Source organism: Astatotilapia calliptera, chromosome 7, assembly GCF_900246225.1.
Source record: "Astatotilapia calliptera chromosome 7, fAstCal1.2, whole genome shotgun sequence".
Taxonomy (NCBI): Eukaryota; Metazoa; Chordata; class Actinopteri; order Cichliformes; family Cichlidae; genus Astatotilapia; species Astatotilapia calliptera.
Genome location: NC_039308.1, coordinates 62101429 through 62117068, shown reverse-complemented (window position 1 = coordinate 62117068; position 15640 = coordinate 62101429). Strand labels below are relative to the sequence as shown.

General features: G+C 38.3%; 2 protein-coding genes across 4 annotated transcripts in view; both read right to left on the bottom strand.

Annotated features, from left to right (window-relative positions):
• pdhx (pyruvate dehydrogenase complex component X) overlaps window positions 1–912 on the bottom strand; it is a 32081-nt gene extending 31169 nt beyond the window's left edge. The window contains exon 1 of the mRNA XM_026176405.1: window positions 737–912. Coding sequence (XP_026032190.1) covers window positions 737–872 — 136 coding nt within the window. The 5' untranslated portion in view covers window positions 873–912. The remainder of the gene's footprint in view (window positions 1–736) is intronic.
• A 6517-nt stretch (window positions 913–7429) lies between these two features.
• Window positions 7430–13797, bottom strand: ehf (ets homologous factor). Of its 3 annotated transcripts, none has more exons than XM_026176401.1 (9): window positions 13644–13797; window positions 11203–11341; window positions 10579–10836; window positions 9543–9587; window positions 9366–9410; window positions 9217–9279; window positions 9089–9133; window positions 8795–8990; window positions 7430–7962 (listed from the first exon to the last, which is right to left on the bottom strand). In XM_026176401.1, the coding sequence occupies exons 2-9, from the start codon at window positions 11276–11278 to the stop codon at window positions 7863–7865; spliced, it is 828 nt and encodes a 275-aa protein (XP_026032186.1). In that variant the 5' UTR covers window positions 11279–11341; window positions 13644–13797; the 3' UTR covers window positions 7430–7862. The 3 variants fall into 3 exon arrangements, with proteins under 3 accessions (XP_026032186.1, XP_026032188.1, XP_026032189.1); XM_026176403.1 differs by having other exon boundaries at window positions 9366–9407; XM_026176404.1 differs by having other exon boundaries at window positions 9366–9386.
• Between the last annotated feature and the right edge of the window lie 1843 nt (window positions 13798–15640).

Here is a 15640-nt window from a genome sequence, read left to right as displayed (position 1 = left end):
GAACATATCCAAACCCTCTCAGTCTCGCCTCTTTAACTTAAAGCGCTCAATCTGGGCTCTGATATACTGAGTGTTAATCTTGTCCATTCTTTGCACTCCCAATGGAAATCTTAGCATCTCCAAATCTGCTTCCTGTCTTTTAGTCAGTGTCACTGTCTCCAGACCTTAAATCACAGCAGGTCTGGCTGCCATCATGTAAACCTTGCCTTTCACTCTTTCTACTATCACATCTGACACTCAACTCCACCCTGCCCACACTCTCTTCACCTCTCTTATACACTGTTCATTGCTTTTGTTGTTTGACCTACGTGTTTAAACTCATCTACTATCACTCTTTCTCCTCCTTGCCGCTTCAGTGTTAGCACTTTTTGGAGCTAATACTCTTTTTTTTTAACATTTAATGATTCTGCTACAAATGTGACAGCTTTGATGACGCAAGTTCGTTTACAGGGAGAGAAACCAGACTGGTTGGAGACATGCAAGATAATCCAAGTGATTTAGAAAGCGGCATTAGCAGCTTTCCATACCGTTAACTGCAAAAAATAACCATTACATTTTTCGCTTAACACTCATGCCAACCCTCTGATTTACCAACACTCCTACTATTTGTCATGCCCTGACAAAACGAGAGCAAAGTAACGTTGCACCATTAAAGGGTAGTGACGATTGCAAATGCCAGCGATTGTCAGCACAGAAAGGGCAACAGCCATTTACCTGGTAAACTGTCAACACTTACCGAGTACCCATGGCGACTGAAAGAAGTGTCTGACTTGGTCTTGCCATTGGTGTGTCGACCTTAAACATTTATTAAAATTATTCAGTCTGAGGCCAAATAACATTCCCTGACGACCCAAACGCAAGGAGGCCGCCATGTTATCGTCCTCCGTCGGCAAGACGTGTCCATACAGATGCCTGACGACAAAAAAGGAGGGGGTGGGGTGAAGAAGGACAGAGCCGTTTTCTGCCATAAAATCCGTATTTTTAAAAGAAAAACATGAAGCACAGAAAAATCTTTAAACGCAAACACTGGACTAATGAAAAAAAAGTTTACCCCGGTGATAAATGTATTATAAGCTCGTGTAGACATTAACGATCAGGCAACAAGAGTCTTACCTACATTGGTCCTTCAAGTGCCTTTACAATGTAGTTCTGTCGCTTTTAAATAGACTCAGTGAACTACTGCCCTCTGCTGTGAAGGTACTTTGTTAAAGGATGAAAAGGGTCGATGCTCGTGCTGAACTGCTGTTGTTGTTCATACTATATCGAAGAGAAGAGATATGTACGCAGAGCCAGACTTTGAGAAGAACAAATTCTTTCCCGTTACCACAACAAAACCATTTATTAATTTATCTATAAAAGCAAGTGTTGTCATTATTGAAGAGTGTGCTGTTGGTTATGTATTTCTCTCTGTAACTCAGAGACTTTTAGACAAGAATGTTTGTAATGAATGCATTGTAAATTGCACACTTATTACCAACATACATTCAAAGATACATAAGGACATATAATTCAAAATGTGTCTTTATCCATTTTTATTCTGCTTATTCAAGATTCGAGATCCCTTTTTTTGTCACACAGATAGTTATACAAGTATAACACGCAGTGAAACCTGATATGCTCCACGAAAGTAAGTAAAGTAGGTAGATATATACAAAGAGGACATTACGTGCAATAAGTGAGTGAATTACATACAAGTTAAATAGAATAAAACAATCTGGAAATTTACAATTTTAAAATTTGGGCATGTACATTGTGTGAGTGTGGTGTTAAAGTTGTGCTGCAAAGAAGTCAGAAGGATCAGGCATGATATGGGAATGTTTGTTTTTTGTCCTTGACACAGCTGTTCGCATACCAGGACATGATGTTCTGTGTGAGGATGCTCTCCACAGCGCCTATATAGAAAGTCCTGAGGATCTCTGGAGAGACCCTGAACTTCCTCAGTTGTCGTAGGTGGTACAGGCGCTGCCTAGCCTTTTTGTACTGGACCTGAATGTGGGCAGACCATGTCAGATCTGAGGGGTTGTGGACACAGAGGTACTTGAAGGACTGTATGTCACGATCCTGGGTCTTATGACCCAGTGTTTTGAGTTTTAGTTTATTTTGATGTTTATAGTATATGGTTAAGCTCATTAGTTTTTCTATTTAATTTGTTATTAGATTCCCCTTGTGTCTTCCAACCCCTGTTAAGTCTCCCTTGCCCTTCATGTGTTTCATGTCTGTGTCTTACGTTGTCAAGTTCAGGTTGTCATGTCTGCGTCTCATTATGTTTCCTGTTTTATTTTGAAGTGGTCCTGTGTTCCTATGTTCAATGTTTTTAGTTTTACTCTCCCCTTGTGACGTGGTTATGTTCATGTGTGTCAGCTGTTTCCCCATGTGTTTCCGTTTCCCTCATTATCCTCCTGTGTGTATTTAGTCCGTGTGTCTTCAGTCATTCCTTGTCAGGTCGTCTGTTGTTCACGCCATGTTCTCCATGCCATGTTTCTAGGTTTCATGTCCAGGTTTTTCCATGTTGTTTGTTTAGTTCTCCCAGTTTAGGTTAATGTTAGTTTTATTTCTGTTTGCCTTGCCCTTTATTTGTACCTTTTCTGCCAGCCTAATTAAACGGCTCGCTTTTTGTTGATACTCAAGTTTTGATCCAAGTTCCTTGGTGTCTGCATTTTGGGTCCACTCTTCACAATACATACAGTCTGCTTCTGCCAGACTGTAACAGAACAACCTGACCATGTTGGACCCAGCAGACATTTACTTCAGTAACTTTGTTGAATTTAAAATTCGTGTCACGCAACTTCGAGGACTCTGGATTATTTCCTGCGCAGGGAAGCAGGAGGAAGAGAAGGACTCCATTTGGGCCCAACCAGCTCGGATAGCAATGGCCAACCCAGGTTTTATGGACTACTTGCCTGTAGACTCTAAGAACTTTGTTTTTGCCACAATTGAGAAAGCCCCGGAGGTGAGCACAAGTGACACCATCGTCTCAGAACAGGACAATGTTTTAAGGGACTCCGTAGTTTCTGTATCTGTCCCTAGTGAACTATCCAAGGATGTGTATGATGTGACTGGTGAGAACGTTACAGATAACAAGGTGCCATCCACCATATTTAAACTGGCTAAACTACTTGGACTTACTGCCTCAGAGCTAATGGATCAAGTTAAGTTTTGTCTTCCACGGCCATTCATGTTTGAATCAGCTCACCATGGTGTGTGGGTTTTTTGTGTCGATATCCACTGAAACTGTTCATGTGACACCTCAAAAGACTGTTTTTCTGAGCCTGCATCCATGACTCCTGTCCCTGCTCCCAGGCCAGCTGAGGTTCTGCTAGTGAGCCCGTCCAGCCTTTTTCCTTGTGTTCAGGAAGCTCAGGAGAATTGGATCAGTTACCTTGTTGTCTGCCATTACTACAACCTCTACTTCAGTCATTAGCTCAGTCTCTAGCTCTGTCAGCTCTGCTACCTGCTCAGTTTTCAGCTTCAGCTTTGCCGTCGCCTGGTCCAGCTTCGGCTTCGCCGTGTCCAGCTTCAGCCTGGTCCAGCAAATTGCATTTAAAAAAAACCCCAAAAAAAACTGTTGCACAAATATTATATAGCCTAGGATTGATCTGTTTAGTATATTTATTTCACAGTTTTGACTGAATGGAAACATTTATGATTACACCAGAGTTTACGAAACTAACTTTTTGAAAACAATAGATTTTTGTAAAATGAAACCTGTCTAAAAAGAAAACAAGGCCAGAAAATGAGTAACTGTCAGATCTATCCGGAACTTTATTGTCATCTGTCATCAATCTCAGTTGTGCTGCTGATAACGAACTGTGTCCAAGACAGTATCATGAGTATTCTGGGGAAAAAAGAAAATACCAGTGTGGACATTTGATCCTGCAGTCTTTATTTTAATTTGATTTTTAAATGAAATGTAAAGATGGACACTCTTATTTAGCTGCTTTGGGTTTGCAGCAGTGGTAGAGCTGGTTTATATGCTTTTAATATTTTGATGTTCAAATTATTTTTGAACTTTGTTTTCACCTTTTATGCAAAAAATGTACACTTGACACTGACATTCTACCTGATTTTTTTTTTTTTTTTTTTTTTTTTGGGTTGAAACAAGGAAATTACAGCTTTAGTAATTGTCAAATGCAGACAAGGAAATCAACAGTAATGGGAACTCCAAAATCTTCAAAGGAAATTGGCTCCGTAACATACTGGAAACAAATAATTTGTGCATTTTCATGAATACTTCCTCATGTTTTTGGTTACAGCAAAAAATATGAACAAAGGTCATTTCTGAATTATTTTTTGTTTAATGCAAATGCAGAAGAAAAACCAAAATACTTTCTTCGTTCTTCACAAGTACTTTAAATGCTACTTTCCTTACCTATCATAAGACTATGATCTAGTGTGTCATTTTGTAATGGGTAATAAAATGCTAGATTGACCTCCCCATAACCCCAAAAAGCAAAGCTGCATCAGTAACAGAGCACTAATCTGTCCAACTCAGTGTTGGATTGGACGCCTCACAGGTCCATTTGAGTATGAGACAAAAATGATAAGAGGCCCAGATAAGCTGAGCCAGTGTATCCACTGAGAGAACACAATAGCCCCACTTATTGGCATGGGATGCAGACATAAAATCACATCTTGCTGTCTTCATGCCCATGCTTAGGCTATCTTTTATCACTTCCCTGTTCTTCCTCTTGCATCTATCTGATTGAATTAATGCTCTCCCTTTTTAAATAATAAAATACCCTTTGCTTGGTTTATTCAAATCAGAAAATCATTTTGTAACTATAAGAGATAAAGGTACTCGTGGGGAGGTATTGCATATGCTTTTTGGCCAAACAAAGGCAGCCATTGTCTAATAAATCAGAACAAGGAGGCCACTAGATAATTCTACCCCACGTAGAGTTTGTTGTCATCTTCCTAGACAATTGTCTGGACTGTTCTTATTATAATAGCATGTCTGTAAAAAAACAAAAAACTCACAAGAATTCAAAGTGCTAAAGTGAGGCACATGGATTAAATATCTCCTCAGGTGCAAATGTATTTTTTTCTTCCTTCCCAGATCTGTTACAACCGGTTTGGGTGCATGTTTGCCCGAATGCTTTCGTTACCAGCACTCGATAACTTAGAATCAAGTCCTGTAAATACATGTCACGCTGGTTTAACGGTGCTCTCTTGAATTCGTCAGATATGCTGTCTTGTCATATGTGCAGCTTGCTTCTGGGAGCCATTTCGGTCACATACAGCACTATTCGTGTCACAGTATCAGAAGTATGTAAAGCTATGATTTGTGATCACTGGGCAGTGGTCTGTTAGGAAAATCATGCTCATGTTTGCAGAGGTTACGTGAGTCTAACATTTGCATAACTGCTCAATCATCTTCAGTGACTCACATCAAAGTTTTGTCTTATCACAGCTCACAGCAGTGATATAATATGCTTAATATTATTACAAAGTCAAACTAAGGCTAAATGTGAGCTGTTGATGTATTCCTGTGCTTCTGGTCATTACATTCATTAATTTCTCGATTCATCTCTTTGTAATACAGTATATCAGCGTTCATGTGCAATGAGCCTTAGTTTGCCTTAAACCTCTCACTGGTATGGTATCATGGGCAAATGCAGTAATGGTTACATAATACACAATTCAATATCTGCCTTGGTGTTTGCTTGACAGTTGGACTTTTCGCCATGAGTATCCAAAGCATTAGTTTTGTTAGTTAATTTTGAAATTTTCTTGTCACATAAACAGCACAGATTAATTTCATTATCATTTCTTTCTTCTTTAATTATGTGTCTTATTTGTTAGAAGTAAATTTTAGGAAGTTCACAACGGATGCTACGACACAAAGCTGCTTTTAGAAAAATTATGTTAACTGATTTTGACACTTGATTTTAGACTTTTTTTTTTAACCATAGTTGACATTTTCCATTTTTCTTTTACTATTTAAGGATCATGTACAATCTAACTTTATATACATCGAGCCTTAAATACAACTAGGTTTGATTTTGTATACATTTCAAATGTATGTATGGATCGTAACAAGATCAGCTCCAGAGAAACTATAGAGTGTGATTTGTTGATAATAGCTCTGAAAAGAAACAATGGGATTTGATGAATAAACACTTCAGTTTGAATTACATTACTTCATGTAATACAACAATCGGACAATCACTAGCTATTATTTCAGTCCAATCAGGAAGATTCTGTTTGTACCACTTTACATTAATTCATTCACCCATCCTTGAAACGCCTCTACTCAGATATGTTTTTTCACCAATAAGGAGTGTTCTGTTTAGCTTTCATGCATTCCATCAGTTCTGATCACAACCTATTGACAATTTTGCTTTAAGAACAGGCCATGTTTTGTCTTTCAGTGTACAACATGCAATTATTGCCTTATGATGCATACGTATGAGACAGAATAGTGACTAAACTGAAAACAATGCAGTGCGGCGCAGTGCGAAAGTGCAAAAGATAACGACTGAACGTGGTGTCAGTCATCAATATGTAAAGAAGGCTTGCATAAGCCAGATAAATCAAATTTGAAGATTAGCAATGGATTTGCTTGCAAATGCAAGTCAAAGAAGGCAGTTTTTTACTGGCACTGCCTTTATCTTGCTGGCCATCAAGGCCCTCTCATTTGTCTGCTGCCTGCAGGAACCAGCTTGGCAGCTACAGCACACAGTGGCAAACAATTAACTGTGTGGCATTTCACACTGTCATGATAAAGCAGTAACTATCTTTAAGTGCATGGCTTTTCAGAGTCAAGCTTGTAACAGATTTAGTGGGAACAAGGCTTTCACTTGTGGATCTAAACAGCACTCTGTAGCTCATCAATATTGTTCAAGTTTGGGCAAGAATAGCTGCAGTTTGCATATTAGACTGAAGCCAAATGCTAAATTAATTGCAAGTGTCTAATGCTGACTCATATAACTAAAATTCTTGAATTAAGCCTCAGGTCCTGGGCCTTTTATATTTGGAATTTGATTGTTCTCCCTGTGCTCCCGAGGTTCACTCTGGCTTCCCAAAGACATGCTCGTTTGCTGGTGATTCTAAATTGGCCGTAGGTGTGAATGCTAGTGTGATTGTCCAGAGTATCTGCTCTCGCCTAATGACAGCTGGGACCGGCTCCAGTCCCTGACACCCTGAACTGAATAAGCAGTTAAAAAAAAATGGATGGATGGATTTCAGTTTCTTAATTTACATTCAGATCTTACACATGGAATTCATGAAAATAAAGAGTTTTATAAAATAAAAACAGTTACAAGCTTTATTTGTAATATCAACAAACATTTACACACTTTCTGGACAGTTCAATGGATGTAAAGTATGAAATAGTACAAACCATATTGTCACATTGTAAATATTTCTAGTTCATCACTAGTTTATGTATTCAGTGCTGTGCTTTGGCCTTATTATTTTCTTACTATTGTTTTTTTTTTTTTTTTTTGGTTGGTTGGTTGGTTTTTAAGCAGTGAACAATCATCCTTTCGTAAGTACACTTCACAGTATCAGTGTCAAAACACGCTACATACATTTCTTTGCCACATGTATTTTGAATGTGTTATCGACATGTGCTCTTTTGGTACTTGGAAAAAGTATCTGTTTGAAAAGAAACATCTGAAAACTCTTTAAAAAATTGGTTATTATAATTTTTTCATCTTTTTAAAGCAAGATTTTAAGGTTTGACTGCTATTAAGGCACAGTAAAGAATATTTCAGTGCAGTATCACAACATAGTTATAAATTGAAATAAAAAAAAAAACAGGAAGAAAAACAGTTTAGACATCATCAAAAACAGTCAATGCAAACTATAATAAAGCATTAAGCACACAACACCAAATAAAACATAAATTAATGAAACCGTCACTTGTCCGACTCTCTCCACCCTCTTGCATTTCTTCCAAACTTATAAACCAGCCTGCGGCCATCTACTCGTTCTAGGATTTCTCTTTTGTAGTAATATCTGTAAGACAGAACGGACAAATCAAGTAATTTTAGATTATGAAAAACATATGTATAAAAAAAGTCTTGCATATTTCACTTAGTTGGATTGACTGAATTAAGTAAAGTTTTACTGCTGTTTGTGTTTCACTCCACTTTCCCCCAGTCAGTTCAAAATAATCCGCAGTACTTTCTGATGACTTTTGCATTTCAACTGACAGTTGAAATGCAAAAGATTCTTTGCGTTCTTATCTGCCATTTGCTGGAAATGCCAGGAAACTTACTGACAATTCAGGTTCTATCACATCACAGTTTACAGGTTACTTGTTCTTAACTTTCTGTTTAGAAAAAGACTGGCAACTTCATACATATACTCGCTTGTGCTACTTTAGCTTTGTGCTTGCATTTCAGACAGAGTTTAAATTCTTGCACCCCATTAATTAAAAAAAAAAAACTCCTACACCAGTTTGTTCACACCTATTTACGCATTTAATATTCTCCATAACCTATTTAGAATTCAGCAGTCTACAGTATTGTGTCATTCTTTCATCAAATCAACTAACAGAACAAAGAGGTACTAAAAAGAAAACAACCTGTCGTTAAGGTAAGAGTCAAAACAGGTGCAACATCAGTTACACAAAGAGATGAATTAATGCATCAAATAGAAGCACAAAGTACACGTTTTCATCTTTATTCATGGTCATTCAAACAAAAGTTATTGTTTTCTGTTGCTGACAGCACCAATCTGAGAAAAACAACATCCCAACGTCTTAATCGTGATTGTGTGTTCATGGTATGCAAACATAAGGTTTATATTTTAATAAATAATGTAAGAGAGCTGTGAGGGGTTGTACCTCATTGCACGGCTTAGTTTCTCGTAAGTCATGCTGCTGTTATTTTTCTTCTTGCCCCATAATTGTGCCACTGCCTCTGACTTCAGGAAACGAAAAATACCCTCTGTCCGATCCTCCCACTTGATCAGTCCTGGGTTTCGCTCTGGATTCAGTAGAATGTCCCTGATAAACTCCCACAAATGGGTCCCCCTTGGGTCTTTGGTAAAAACAACAAAAGAGTAGATAGTGGTTGTTTAATAAACATCAAAATTACATAAAAGGCATTAGTTTAAAAAGATTTTTTCTATTACTTACTGTGTTTTTTGACTGGATGTGGACGGGTGAAAGATCGTTTGATGTCTGGGAAAGAGATTATTCATTGTGAAACATAATTTTCAGTTACACAGTTTGTTGCTCTCTATATAGTACAAATAAATCTTCACCTGGACTAGGAGCCCTGGGAGAGGCAACAGGTGCAAGGGGGTGAACCGAGGGGTCATAGATTTCTAAATAAAAAAGAAGTCAGGTCAGTATTTTTTGTCTGCGATGAATAAAACTTGAATAGACAATAGCAGAAATATCACAGCAGTACCTCCAGGTGGATAGCTGACATCTGGAAATGGACAAGAGAAGTCTACTGTGAAAGAAATAGGTAGGAGGCAGGCTTAATTAGGGCAATAACACAATGAGTACAATGAACAGGAAAATGTATTCATTATAATGCTGATGTTTGTGTTTTTGGCTAACATTTTGTGTGAAGGACTCTTACATTCAGGTTTGCTTTCCATTTGCCCTATATCCACGTGGTACTGGCCTGTGCAGAGATAAAGACGGAAAAATAAATGAAATATAAGCATAAATTGCAAATTAATATTTAAGTCAGTACATTCACTATTTTCAAAATGGCTGGTATTGAGGGATTGGTCAACAAATTACTTTCTGCACTCCTCTCTCCCATTTCCCGGCTGTCTCAGTAGAAATGGGAAAAGCAACAGTGAAGCACCGACACACCTTTTTTGATCAAAAAAAGTAGTAACATCAGAAATGTATTCTAAATTCCAATAACCACCAATGACTTCAAACTCATATAGCAATAACACCCTGTGATCACAATCAGTGTGAGAACAATATTTGATGTATTAAAATGTGACACCTTATCTCAAGAAACTGAGCAGGTTTCTTACAGTTGGTTACAACAATAGCAGAACTGTTCTCTTGGTTCAGTTTACTTCGAAATTCTTTTTAACCTCAGGGTTAAACCTGTTGTGCAAGATCTATTGGTGCTACTCTTGAAAAGGTATTGGCTTTATTTGCTAGATAAAATATAGTCTGCTTGTGTAATTTACATAAATTTGTATTATTTTCTTTTCTTATTTAGCCACATGCTATACATACAGTTGCAACAGGCATAAGCCAAAAAATGAAGTATTAGGCCTAAGAAACAAAAAAGGCAAAGAAAAAAGAAAAACCTTTTGACTTTGTTTAAAAGCTCTAATTAAAAAACAATGGACGATCCAATTCTCAGCTTGTTTCTCAGCTTCACACCCCCTCTGTGCTTTGTTAGGAAACCCATTCTAGCAAGAGCAAACAACAAATCCATCATCTCCTTGGCTCTAAGCAATCCTTTGCCCCTCTACAGCAGCATGCTGTGCGACCCCCTGACCAGCTCTGCGATCCGTTCTCAACAACTCATCATCAAGACCTCGTTCCAGACACAACTCGGATCACCCAGCTTCTTTTTTATTGGCACTAATCATCTTCCTTTGCTGCCCCTTAAACCTCTCTCCCAGAGTTTTTAGACGTACCGCTCCACTTGAGCTCTGTGATGCTGTGGAAGAGAATGGGTCCCACGCTGCCAGCTGCACGGATGAAGTCCTGGTAGCTTAGGCTGCAAAGCTGATGGCCATCGATGTCAAAGTTTTGGAATGGGATGCTGGAGGCATCAATTTGGTGCATGTCCATAATTTGCTGCAGCCATTCCCACACTTGGTACTTACTCCAGAACTGAGGCTGGGACTCATGAGGCCACAGACGGCTCGTGTAACCAGCCATCACCAATGAACCTGCAGGCACAGACATAATTGCTCTTTTCTTAGACTTAACAGTGACTTCATTTAGTTTCATTGTAAAGGTGTATCTGATGAGGGAAGCATGACTCCCACAAGCAAAGGTATTTGTCAACAATTAAATAGCAAATTCATTTACTGTAACACTATTTCTCAGCTGGGTATGTCTAATTCACGCCTTGTGTTTCAGAGCTCTGGGCTCTCCAGGTGAACAATACATTAGCTGCTAATTGTTGAATTATTTACATTTTGAATTGCAGCTTTGTAACCATTGAGTGAACTGGAGTCTTCAGAATATAAGAGTAGGAATAAAAATACAGTAGGCCTCATTCTGATTGTGTCAATGTGTGCAATAATCCTCACCATCAGGATAGGGGTTAGCAGGGCCCCAGGCACTGGTCACCTGGCTGTCGAGGGTTGTGGATGTAGTTACACTCATACTGCTACTTCTATGCTCAGATGTACCATGGCCCAGGGGCTGAGGCAGGAGGGTAGTACTTTACTGTATAGACAGAGTCAAAAATAATCTGTCACTCATGTATGCACACATACTCGCATAGATAAAGGTAAAGAAAATTGAGCTTTTGACCTCGATGATGACATTCCATATTAAAAGATTATGTATACATCTCATGCATGACTGAATCTACTTTATTTACGCACAACAGATTCACAGGATGTCAGCACAGACGCTGTCCTCTTTACATTGCATCAAAGCTAAAGTAACGTGCTAATAATGCAGACAGCAAATGCTGCAGCTGCTGCTTCACATATCTGATGTAGCAGTATTCAGTGTATTCGAGCTAACTGCCATCTGGAAAGTAGCTGCTCTGGAAATGTTTTCCCTTATTTTTACATTCTTCTTGCTGTTATTGTGGTAACCACAGGTGTCAGAATTTCAGCAAAAAAAATCAAACACAGGTCTGATTGTTTGTTACCATCAAAGTGTGGTCACAAACTTATTCCGTGTCAGCACAGGTGGCAGGTTGGGCATGTTGTGTACTCGTTATGAAGAAAGGGTCTGTTGGGTTTTGTATTTTAATCAAGGTCTAATCTATTTGTTTTTACCCAGCTTAAAACATGAATTTTATTTGTTCTTCAGTGGTGTAATCATATTTTTGGTTTGCTTGTAGCATCATCCTTGAAGAAGTAAAGTAGCAGAAGACTAACAGAAAGGTACACTCCGCTTAATCATTAGATGCACTTAAAGTACAGCAGCTTATGTCGCCATTGAGTTGATGTTTATTAGCGTAATATCGACTCACTGAGGATTCGTTATTCACAGGTGCAGTTACTTTTGAAGGGTGAGCTGTTCACATATAAAAAATAAATAAAGACATGTTTCAAATGTAACCACAAGTATATTTGCATTCCATGTAAATAAAGTCAGTGTGAATTTCAGCACCTCCACTGTTTTGGTAGCACAAGTGTTGCATGTGCACAATAGCTTAGTCATATCTTCGATGGTCCAATGCCAGCATCTGGTTTTCTGTTACTGTTGCACTGAAATTCCCCTTGAATGCTCAGAACATAAGGCAGACATAGAAATCCAAACGTCCAGCTAATACTGCTGTTGTTAAAAGAAATAAAGTGTTGTCTGTATATGTAAAGTTTTGGGACGATCATTTATTATTTTTCTTAAAATCTTCTTTAAATCTGTATCTGCCCAAAATGACAAGAAGAGCTGCTTAGGTGTGAGTGCTGTTATTCTAAATTTTTCTGACTTACTAGATGATAATGAAACTATGAAAGGCTAGCAGATGAGATACCCGTTTTAAATGGCTACACATTAAACAGTGTAATACACAGTACTCTGACCGTTCCATAGAAAAACTTGGCTGCAGTTTTATGGTAGGTTATAAACAAAATAGCTCCAAGCCATGTCACACATTTCTTCAGTAAACACTGAGTCGCCAGTATAACACATCTGCATACAGTTAGAGAAATTTATCACTTTAAAGACCTAGCAAAACAGTTTTATAGCAAACAAAAGCCAAGATTTATGAATTCGATTTCTACAGAAGATAAGGTATACATTCGTCAAATCAAAGCAGAACATCTCATCAGCTGCCAATCAGCCCAAATCTCTTATGTGTTTATCTTCAATCTATGAGTACTACGAGTGCCAAGCACGTATCTTAACAAGAGAGTAGTTTCTGCAACAGAAAGTTGTTTCTGTCAATACAACGCGCACGCAGCAATTCAAGTCACAGTCATGAATCAATATGCTGTCGGCCAAGTCACAGAGAACAATCATTGCACTGGATATGTCATGATGCAAGGACACAAGCAGCAGTTGAAGAATAAGTTAACATGAACATTTTGTCTGCTCTTGACAAGACTGGCTGCTTTCCCTTTAAGTCAGAGCCAAAGCCTTGTGGTAGCACTGAAACATAACTGAAAGTAACTTGGTGGACTTTTAAAAATCTTATTTGTCTTTATTCTTAATTTTGCATTTAATTTTTATTTAAGTTAACTTCAAAGAGGAACCTCTTAAAGTTTAAGTTTTGTGAATTACACAATACAGCTTTCAGTGTCTTTAAAATTGACGATGTCCTGTATGACTGAAACAAATAATGTAGCCAATGCATAGCTAAAAATTACAGTAACAAGAGACAAACTGTGAAATGAAAATACCACATGCACAGCCAACCTGACTAAAACAAGGTAAAACATCAGCATATTAAAGCATATTGAGAATTCTTATTAGGATTTTGTACACTTAGTACACTTTGAGCCTTCGGGTTAATTATACTGCAACCAGTCATTAGTGCTGATTATCCAGAACCAGTGTGACAGCCTACCAGAGCAGTAGAATGGAGTCTGACCAGACCTGTTAGAGGTCTCGCGAAGATCCGCTTTCAGCAGTCTCCTGAGATTCCGACACCGTAGTTTACTAGAGTGTAAAGTCAGATAAGGTGAGTCCTTTTGCTAACGAAAGCTTAGAATTAACAGAAGCATGTAGAAACTGCAGGTGCTGCCCCACCACAATGGGTTTTTTATCCTGTTAACTTCCTTATCCCACTCCAATTGGCTACCTGTTCATGCTCATACCAGATAGGTATTTGCATAATGCACACCCACACACAGAAACATAAAACAGATCCACACACACACCTGACAAAACTTTTTATTATCTCTGTTGGCAGCATTTCCTCTCACGGAGTCAAGCACACAAACGCAAGCTCACTCACGCAGTTTAGCTTACACTTATGAGGAAACATATACACAGATACACATACAATAGACCACAAAGTTTAAATCCTCAAAGTTCATGTGGTTTCTTAAAATAGTGTTTAACCTTAGAGAAACTTCCCTCTGTGCTATTATGCAGGAAAACAGTTGCTTGCTTTATTTCATCATGATGAACGAGGTGCTGACAGTTTGGTAGGAGGGCCTGAGAGAATGTGTTCCTTTTACTCTTTTAAAGTTGCTGGAACTGACAAAGAAACATTAGTAACTGTGTGCCTGAAAAGACTGTAATAAAATGGGGTTATGGGGGTTAGACGTTTATAAATGTCTATAATTTTACACTGTGGCCTCTTTCACCTTTGAATTTGCATATTAAATTTGTCTCTGAGTGATGATCACTATTAGGGTGAGCTTGTTTCAGACTGACTCAGAGCAATGCGGGGCTTCACCATGTTGCAATCACATCCAACTTTGATCGTCTAGTAAACATACTAGCTAACAACATGCAGGGATCCACAGGTGTCTGAGTAAAGAGTGACAAATGCCAATTAGTTCCGGTATGTGTCCCAAAAATTCCAGTCAGTATCACAGCACTGTGACAACAGTGAGCCTCTTTAATTTATGTGAATTATTTGCCAGTATGCTCCCTGCAGGTATTATGTATTTCCCTGTTGCAACATTTACAAAATTTCCTTTTGAAAAATGTGTCAAACAAGACTTAACTAAAAATGTGAAATACTGTTAGATGGAAAGCGTAAAATCTTGTGTCTAATTGAATGAGCCCTTGTACACTAGGAGAATGTATGGCAGTGGATCTGTTTGGTGTTTTCAAATTCCTCAAAACATGTTTGTCCTGTTTAGCTATTTTTTCCACTTGACATCAAACATGAGCGGAGCAGGTATTTCCAAAAAGACAACTGTAGTGTTCAAACAGCATACGTGCACAAGTTAGTGTGTCAAAAAAAACAAAAGCAACAAAAACCATTTTTACTGAACGTTGTCACCATTTATATCTGCTGTTGGCCCATACTGACAAAGATCAGAGGAAGTTCAAAAAGTCTATTTTTACTTGACGCCAATTAGAGTTTGGGCAAATTGTAACATCTTTGATCTGAGATCTAAATCGGATCTATAGCATTGTACTGTTACAATACCTCTTGGGACCAGAGGCACTCACAGTATCATGCTGATAATTGAAGTGACTTTGAGCAGGGTTGAACTGTATAATAGGCTGAAGCAGAGAGAAGTGAAAGCCAGGGATGTCAGGGATTTCTCAGAGCTTCTTCAGCAGAGTCATGTGGAGGGAAACAATAGGTGACGCTGAACAAATTAATTTGCTTTTACGTAACATTGATCTATTGAGCATGTAATCATATAAAATCCCTTCAGAGTCTTAATATTCAATATTTTCAAGAATAAAACATGCATTGCACTATTACACCGAACATTGTGTTATCCCAACAGGCTGACTTTAATAGCCTAATTTCCTAGATCCTTATGATCAACATACTGCCTGTGTTCATACTATGCTCACTCTGGGAGCTCTCGCTCTCTGAGCGCGTGCAGTATGCGTATTTTTGTGTGACTTGGACTCTTGCCCATGGCTGAG